This window comes from Nannobrachium achirus (genome assembly GCF_963921795.1).
Source record: "Nannobrachium achirus genome assembly, chromosome: 21".
NCBI classification, from domain to species: domain Eukaryota; kingdom Metazoa; phylum Chordata; class Actinopteri; order Myctophiformes; family Myctophidae; genus Nannobrachium; species Nannobrachium achirus.
The window spans coordinates 2,153,523-2,163,522 of NC_137828.1; the positions used below are offsets into that span (position 1 = coordinate 2,153,523).

Consider the following 10,000-nt stretch of genomic DNA (forward strand, 5'->3'; position numbering starts at 1 on the left):
CAGGGCTTTGCTTTGCGAAAGAACGTACACATTTGAAACTTGGAGATGCGAGGTTTCTGCCCGACAGTGACGATTTGCTAGAGCTGTTACTAGTGTGAACTCAACAGGCTGACTACTAACACAATCACTTCTTCAGATGTTGGTTTCCTTCCTAGCTTCCTTCCCTCCTAGCTTCCTTCCTTCCTAGCTTCTTTCCTTCCTCGCTGACCTGACAGAGTGGTGTGCCAGGTCCGTTTTCGTCTCAAAACATGTACAAATCAATTAAGGCTGGGACTTTAACTGATTAATTGCGATTAATTAATTACAGAAAATTAACGCGATTTAAAAAATTAACGCATTTTAATCGCACTTAGTTTTTGCACCACAGAACCTTCAGTTTGGGGCATACCGATCATAGCGATGCACCAACCAAGAAGAGACAACAAACGCAAAGGGAGAAGTAGCCGATCAGAGCGCTTTGCTTGGCCCAGTGGATGAGAAATTTAGATTTTAAAAAACTCACTTGTTGATTCACTCGTACAACAAAATGTGTTTTACTTGAAAAAAAAGCTTCTCAGGTTAAATATTGATGTGCGATTAGAATGCGATTAATTGCGATTAATAATCACAGAGCCTGTAATTAATTAGATTAAACATTTTAATCGCATCCCAGCCCTATATCAATATATAAAGTGCTCACCGCATCTACTGATGCGTCCCCTCGACGGCATGTGTTAGTGAGTTAGTCCATGTGTTTCCAAGAAATACATTTTTACTCAAATTTCTCTGAGACTCGCGTTTCCTCGTCGGAATGCTTCCGCCTTCAGAACTACAGAACGAAGTGAACTTATTGATTTGTACATGTTTTGAGGCTAAAATGGACCTTAGGGCTCAACCAAGCAAGAGCGTTCTGACTCCCCTTTATAACTCTTGTAGAGGGTATGTCCCTAAACAAAAGCACTCTACAAGAGTTATGATATTATATATGGCTATAGTTGAGTGTGTGTGTGTTTGTCTGTGTGTGTGTGTGTGCGTGCGTACGTGCATGCGTGCGTGCGTGCGTGTGTGTGTGTAGGTGAGGAGGTGAGGGTATCAGACATCCCTAAGCCCGCCCTCCCGTCCGTCCTCCCCAAGAAGCCCCTCCCCCCAAAGACAAGCTCCGCCCCCTCCTCCTCAACCCAACCCCCGAGACGCCCCGAGAGACCGCCCCCCATAGCGTCAGTACACACACACACACACACACACACACGCACACGCACACACACACACACACACACACACACACACACACACACACACACACACACACACACATTTCTACAGTTGATTTTGTAGACTAAAACATTTTTTTTACACCGCATCGTGAGCTTGTAGATCTGCTATTTTCAGAGTGCAACCAAACATAAAATGTCCTATCTTTTATTTCTACTGGATCTCGTCTCCACTAGTCTCTCCATAACATTCTAGTCTATTGTTTTTTGACTAAATTGTTAGTATATTTATTTAGTCTTAGTTTTAGTCATCATAGTTTGTTTTTATATAGTTTTTTTGTCAGTGAAAAAAGGTAGTTGACATAATTTTTGGTCATAGTTTTAGTCGACAAAATCAACACAACACAGACACTAGGGATAGGATGATAAGCGATATTATCGTTAGTCGTGATAAAAAACACTCACGATAATCGTATGGTGGAGATTTAATTCATGGTGATATCGTCCTCCGTCATGCACTGGGATCAATTCACCTTTTAGCTGCATATCTGGTACCACTTAAACCCTCTATAACTGGTAAAAGGTACTTATAATATACGTACTTGATACAGTCTTTTTTCACTCTCTATCAAATGACTTGGCCAAAAAATAGCTGATCTACAAGCTCACAACGCGCCGCGTTGCAATGCGTTGTGAACTTATGATGCGTTGTGAGCTTGTAGATCTGCTATTTTTTGGCAAATGTTCCGCCCCAGGATAATGGATTTTGATTATCGCGATAATATCGTGAATCACGATTTCTTCTGTAACAATAATCGTGATATGACGTTTTCATATCGTCCCATCGCTAACAGAGACCGCCCCCAATAGCGTCAGTACACGCCCACACACATGCACACGCTATAGTGTCGTCAAAAATCGATCAATATCGATTTATCGAAATATATAAATTTTGAATATACTGTAGTATAGACTTTCAATATGACTTTTCCATAGTATGGATAATATCGATACTCAGTTTTGACCTCTCTCGTTGGTTTACACAAATAATTAATTTTATGTGTATCCTTCCTACTTTGGCTTATTCCTAGATATTTTAAAGACTTAGACTTAGTTATTAGAATGTGAAAACGTCAAAGGCAGGCCTTTAAAAAGTACACTACCATCTCCCTCAAGAAGTTCTGTATTTTTCTCTAAATACAAATAAACATTTTTAGCACTAAAATCAATGCTATTGAGTATCGAAATGTTTCAAAATATTGTATCGAAGTTAGAAATCCACACACACACGCACACACACACACACACACACGCACACACACACACACACACACACGCACGCGCACGCACACACACACACACACACTAACTCTGTTCTCATTGGTCCGCTGCTCAGGAGTGACAGCCCCAGGTCTGAGGGCGGGGCTTCGACGCCAGACTCCACCTCTGACAGGTCACATGACACCGGTGAGTTTTTGACTGACAGGTACAGCCCGCCAATGACATTAGTGATTACAAAGGAGACGGTTTTACGAATCAAGGAAGGGTAGATTCAAGGTATATTAAAAAGAAGGTAGAGACACCGACGTCATTTTCGCAATCACGCAAATTCCAGGCGGAAGATTCGTCGAGCCCAGTGTTGATTTTGACAGCAGATTTTGATTTAGTTTTAGTCATAGTCTTCAGCCAGGGGTCTTCAACAGGGGGTCCGGGACCCCTAGGGGGTCCTCAGAGTTACTACAGGGGGTCCTCCAAATCTTCCCAGACTTTTTATATCAACAACTTGATCCCTTGTGTCCATATTCTGAGAACTGTAGCCAAAAATAGCCGATCTACAAGCTCACAACGCCTCACGCTGCGAGGTGTTGTGAGCTTGTAGATCGGCTATTTTCGTCAAAGAGGTTTGGTGTAGATGGGAAAAAGAGCAGACTAAGTACAAAGTAAAAGGTTAAGTTTATTATGTAATGATGGCTCAAGTGGTGAAATATCTGAAAACACAAATTGACAGTCCAAAATACACTGATGATTGTGCTGTCAAACAATGAAACTATATGGAATCTATGAAAAGGTTGTGGGGGTCCCTGCTTCATATCTCTCTCAACTAAGGGGTCCTTGGCCTGAAAACGTTGAAGACCCCTGTCATAGTCTTTTGAATAAAATTCCATGTTGTTTTAGTTTTCGTGTTAGTCGACTAAATCTACTGTACAGTTGATTTTGTCCTGTAAAATCCATGTTGGTTGTACCTTGATGGTGTCTTGATGCCTGATTTTACACTTGGTTGCATGCTGAAAATAGCCGATCTACAAGCTCACAACGCGTCGCAGACTCGCAGCGCGACGTGTTGTGAGCTTGTAGATTGGCTATTTTCAGAATTTTCAGAGCACAACCAAACATGAAATGTCTTGTCTTTAGTTCTTACTGGATCTCTTCTCCACTAGTCCCTCCCTGACGTTTTAGTCTAGTTTATATTTGTTGACGAAAATGTCAATATATTTAGTCTTAGTTTTAGTCATCATAGCTTATTGTTTGTTTATTTGTTATTTCGTTTTCGTCAGTCGACATTGCTAATGGAAAATAGACGAGTCACGATTTTTTTTTTTTGCTGTGTTGAATTTCAATTTGCGCATTTTATAGAGGTATCTAAAGAGTATGAAGTATGTTTCTGAACGTGCCAAGTATCTGTCTGGCATCCAAATCTCGCGATACTTCCGAGACAGAAACAATATTTTTCCGCTGTTTAGATGATTTACTTTAAGTACAGTTTTTAGTTTTTAGTTACTTTACTCGAGTATGTACAATTTCCAATACTTTTACTTCTACTCCACTACATCTGGGATCCAAATATTGTACTTTTACGCCACTACATTTATTTGAAAACTATAGTTACTAGTTACTTTGCAGATATAAATTATAACATGTTAAAACACACATGAACCACGTTAGCCCTATTTTATACCTTGGCTATTTGAAATTAGCAGATCTACAAGCTTGTAAATCGGCTAATTTCAAACATTTTGTACTTTTACTTTTAATACTTTACGTTTAAGTACATTTTTATGCCAATACTTTTGTACTTTTACTCAAGTACATTTTGAATTCTGGACATTTACTTGTAACACGAGTACTTCTACAATGCAGTATTGAGACTTTTACTTAATAGAAATTCACTGTCATGTATTTCATCGCACATTCAGTGTGAGTTTTGGCTCCCCAGGTGAGGTGTCATGGCCGCTCATGGACGTTGCATCGCGGGCGTCTTGTGTTTCCCTTCCTTCTATTTTAACTTCCTTGAATTCAGCTTCCGTTCCTATAAATCAGTCAAACGCAACCTCATACTGTAGCCGCAAATTGCAACACTAGATTTATTTTAATCGGATGAATCTAGGGTTGCAATACCTCCCATAGGCAGCCAATGCATCAAAACATTTTTTTGCTATCTGATTGTATTAAACGGCGTCAAACTCACCAATATTGGGGCTGTATGGAAAGTTTGGAGGATCCTCTTTCTATCTGCAAAGTGTTTGTTTCATAAAAATACACTGTAGACATGTTAGGAGCTACTTTCTATCAAGAAATTGGCTTCAGGTGATTATTCTTTCTAAGTGCTGGAGTTTGGAAGCGCTTGTGGGAAGTCACTCAGCGGTCCTGTGTACCAGCTGGTTCTAAATGACACATAATGCAGGAGGCAAGGGGACATGGTGTTATAGAAGACGAGCGCTTCCAAAGTTCAACACTTAGAAAATAAACCATGTCTGCTCGGATTTCTTGACAGAAAGTACCTCATAACATGTCTACGGTGGAGTTTTATGAAACAAACACTTTGCAGATAGAAAGAGGATACTCCGAGCTTTCTATAGAGCCCCAATATTGGTGAATTTGAAGTTGTTTATTACATTCGGATAGCAAAAAGGCCCTTATCGCTGAACCTGAACTCATCCAATGTTATGCTTCTCCAAAAATTGTTAGTTCTGGCCAGGAAATGTATCCTGTTTAATTGGATTATGGATAAACCACCAACAGTGGCACAGTGGTACCGAGATATATATAATATCCTACCCATGGAAAGAATGAGTGCTAGATCTAAAGGCAATGAGAACATCTTTACCAAAATATGGAAACCACTACTTGATCACTTACCATCTGATACGGTTGCCCCCCTCCCGACAGATAGTGACTGAAGTGACATGTCTGACAACCTATGTTGGCTGGGGCAGTGGTTCACTGCCACACCAATAGAGGGAAAACCAGACACGTCTGTGGACTGTTGTAGCTGATGTGACCCCTTTCTTTCTTTCTGTGACCTCTTTTTGTTTTGTTTTGCTTCATTTATTTTAGTATTTGTTTATTTCATGTATTTCTTTTATGTTGTGTCCGGTTCTGTCTTATGTGTAGATGGTGTTTGTTGAAAAAAAGAGGAAAAAATTGGGGACACAGGGACTAAATCATATTGAAACCCCAAACCAATGTATGTACATATAACCTGCTGTACCCAAATAAATAAATATATATATATATAAAAAGAAAAAGATAGCAAAAAAACTGTTTTGATGCATTGGCTGCCTATGGGAGGTATTGCAACCCTAGATTCATCCGATTAAAATTAAATCTAGTGTTGCAATTTGCGGCTACCTCATACTGCAGGCTACCTCATACTGTAGGCTACCTCATACTGCAGGCTACCTCATACTGTAGGCTACCTCATACTGCAGGCTACCTCATACTGCAGGCTACCTCATACTGTAGGCTACCTCATACTGCAGGCTACCTCATACTGTAGGCTGCCTCATACTGTAGGCTACCTCATACTGTAGGCTACCTCATACTGTAGGCTACCTCATACTGCAGGCTACCTCATACTGCAGGCTACCTCATACTGTAGGCTACCTCATACTGTAGGCTACCTCATACTGTAGGCTACCTCATACTGCAGGCTACCTCATACTGTAGGCTGCCTCATACTGTAGGCTACCTCATACTGTAGGCTACCTCATACTGTAGGCTACCTCATACTGTAGGCTACCTCATACTGTAGGCTACCTCATACTGTAGGCTGCCTCATACTGTAGGCTACCTCATACTGCAGGCTACCTCATACTGTAGGCTACCTCATACTGTAGGCTACCTCATACTGTAGGCTACCTCATACTGTAGGCTACCTCACACTGTAGGCTACCTCATACTGTAGGCTACCTCATACTGTAGGCTACCTCATACTGTATGCTACCTCATACTGTAGGCTGCCTCATACTGTAGGCTGCCTCATACTGTAGGCTACCTCATACTGTAGGCTGCCTCATACTGTAGGCTACATCACACTGTAGGCTGCCTCATACTGTAGGCTGCCTCACACTGTAGGCTACCTCATACTGTAGGCTGCCTCATACTGTAGGCTACCTCACACTGTAGGCTACCTCATACTGTAGGCTGCCTCATACTGTAGGCTACCTCATACTGTAGGCTGCCTCATACTGTAGGCTGCCTCATACTGTAGGCTACCTCATACTGTAGGCTGCCTCATACTGTAGGCTACCTCATACTGTAGGCTACCTCATACTGTAGGCTACCTCATACTGTAGGCTACCTCATACTGTAGGCTACCTCATACTGTAGGCTACCTCATACTGTAGGCTACCTCATACTGTAGGCTGCCTCATACTGTAGGCTACCTCACACTGTAGGCTACCTCATACTGCAGGCTACCTCATACTGTAGGCTACCTCACACTGTAGGCTACCTCATACTGTAGGCTGCCTCATACTGTAGGCTACCTCATACTGTAGGCTACCTCATACTGTAGGCTACCTCATACTGTAGGCTACCTCATACTGTAGGCTACCTCACACTGTAGGCTACCTCATACTGCAGGCTACCTCATACTGTAGGCTACCTCATACTGCAGGCTACCTCATACTGCAGGCTACCTCATACTGTAGGCTACCTCATACTGTAGGCTACCTCATACTGTAGGCTACCTCATACTGCAGGCTGCCTCATACTGTAGGCTACCTCATACTGTAGGCTACCTCATACTGCAGGCTGCCTCATACTGTAGGCTACCTCATACTGTAGGCTACCTCATACTGCAGGCTGCCTCATACTGTAGGCTACCTCATACTGTAGGCTACCTCATACTGCAGGCTGCCTCATACTGTAGGCTACCTCATACTGTAGGCTACCTCATACTGTAGGCTACCTCATACTGCAGGCTGCCTCATACTGTAGGCTACCTCATACTGTAGGCTACCTCATACTGCAGGCTACCTCATACTGTAGGCTACCTCATACTGTAGGCTACCTCATACTGTAGGCTACCTCATACTGTAGGCTACCTCATACTGTAGGCTACCTCATACTGCAGGCTACCTCATACTGCAGGCTACCTCATACTGTAGGCTACCTCATACTGTAGGCTACCTCATACTGTAGGCTACCTCATACTGTAGGCTACCTCATACTGCAGGCTGCCTCATACTGTAGGCTACCTCATACTGTAGGCTACCTCATACTGTAGGCTACCTCATACTGTAGGCTACCTCATACTGCAGGCTACCTCATACTGTAGGCTACCTCATACTGTAGGCTACCTCATACTGTAGGCTACCTCATACTGTAGGCTGCCTCATACTGTAGGCTACCTCATACTGTAGGCTACCTCATACTGTAGGCTACCTCATACTGTAGGCTACCTCATACTGTAGGCTACCTCATACTGTAGGCTACCTCATACTGTAGGCTACCTCATACTGCAGGCTACCTCATACTGCAGGCTACCTCATACTGTAGGCTACCTCATACTGTAGGCTACCTCATACTGTAGGCTACCTCATACTGCAGGCTACCTCATACTGTAGGCTACCTCATACTGTAGGCTACCTCATACTGTAGGCTACCTCATACTGTAGGCTACCTCATACTGTAGGCTACCTCATACTGCAGGCTACCTCATACTGTAGGCTACCTCATACTGTAGGCTACCTCATACTGTAGGCTACCTCATACTGTAGGCTACCTCATACTGTAGGCTACCTCATACTGCAGGCTACCTCATACTGTAGGCTACCTCATACTGTAGACTACCTCATACTGTAGGCTACCTCATACTGTAGGCTACCTCATACTGTAGGCTACCTCATACTGTAGGCTACCTCATACTGCAGGCTACCTCATACTGCAGGCTACCTCATACTGTAGGCTACCTCATACTGTAGGCTACCTCATACTGTAGGCTACCTCATACTGCAGGCTACCTCATACTGCAGGCTACCTCATACTGTAGGCTACCTCATACTGTAGGCTACCTCATACTGTAGGCTACCTCATACTGTAGGCTACCTCATACTGTAGGCTACCTCATACTGCAGGCTACCTCATACTGCAGGCTACCTCATACTGTAGGCTACCTCATACTGTAGGCTACCTCATACTGTAGGCTACCTCATACTGCAGGCAACCGATGACATCTGAACCTCAGTTTAACTGTTTGAGCAGAAAGTCTCTCTGTGCGACGTGGGGTCTCTTTGTCTCATGCACCGTATGGATGGAAGTCTGCACACTGTGTTGGATGTGGTGGGTGCTTTTATCACTCCCTATACCAGGTTTATCCAAGGCCAGGGACCCCCTAGCTGAGAGAGAGATGAAGCAGGGACCCCTTAGCTGAGAGAGAGATGAAGCAGGGACCCCTTAGCTGAGAGAGAGAGATTGACTGATCGATTGATCGTTGAATCAACCTTCTGACCACAAATGTTGGGAAACATTCTCAACCTTTTCAGGCCGCGACCCCCAAAATAATCATATTTTAACTGGGGACCCCCCACCCTGACGAGCACTAAGAGTTGAGGCATTACATTTTGTATAACACGGTTCTATTGTGAAAATAAACAGGACATACTTGGATTACATAACTTTTTTGCTTTGTGAAAATAGCAGTATGTAGATCTGCTATTTTCCCAATTTCTGCCTCTAATATTTGATAATTTGGCCAATGTTTAATTTGTCATTTTAGAGGTTTTAAAAAGTCCTTAAATTGTCACTTTAGAAATGTACATAAACCCTCTCTATACACTTAAACTTTATGTTGGTTTGTTTACTGTTGAGAGAGATGTGCAAAAACAATGTTGCACATTAAGTTGATCATCTGGGGACCCCCCTGGGGGTCCTGACCCACAGGTTGAGAACCACTGCTTTATGCAAAGAGAAAACCTTATCTTCAACTTATCCAATGTTGTGTGTGTGTGTGCGTGCGTGCGTGCGTGCGTGCGTGCGTGCGTGCGTGCGTGTGTGTAGATGTGGATCTAGACGTGGTGGTGTCGTCCACAGACAAGCTGAATCATCCCACAGCGTCGAGGCCTCGAGTCACAGACAGACGACCACGATCACAGATATTCCCACCGGTAAGTGTTGCACGCACACACACACACGCACACGCACACGCACACACACACACACACACACATGGTAAAATAAATGGTAAATGGTGCATTTATATAGCGCTTTTATCCAAGGCGCTTTACATAGATTGTGCATTACATTCACCCATTCACACACACATTCATTACATTCACCCTTTCACACACATTCATTACATTCACCCATTCACACACATTCATTACATTAACCCATTCACACACATTCATTACATTCACCCATTCACACACATTCATTACATTCACCCATTCACACACACATGCTTTACATTCACCCATTCACACACACATTCATACACCGGTGTCAGAGGAAACCATGCAAGGCACCAACCTGCTCACCGGGAGCAACTAGGGGTTCAGAGTCTTGCTCAAGGACTCTTCAACATT

At 43.1% G+C, this 10,000-nt stretch overlaps 1 protein-coding gene across 1 annotated transcript in view; it reads left to right on the forward strand.

Moving 5' to 3' along the window:
• The window catches only part of sh3kbp1 (SH3-domain kinase binding protein 1), a gene marked incomplete at its 5' end in the record, with an annotated part of 115,705 nt that overhangs the window by 92,855 nt on the left and 12,850 nt on the right, over nucleotides 1-10,000 (forward strand). The window contains 3 exons of the mRNA XM_080752387.1: nucleotides 1,055-1,196; nucleotides 2,587-2,657; nucleotides 9,474-9,580. Of these exons, the coding sequence (XP_080608513.1) occupies nucleotides 1,055-1,196; nucleotides 2,587-2,657; nucleotides 9,474-9,580 (320 nt within the window). The remainder of the gene's footprint in view (nucleotides 1-1,054; nucleotides 1,197-2,586; nucleotides 2,658-9,473; nucleotides 9,581-10,000) is intronic.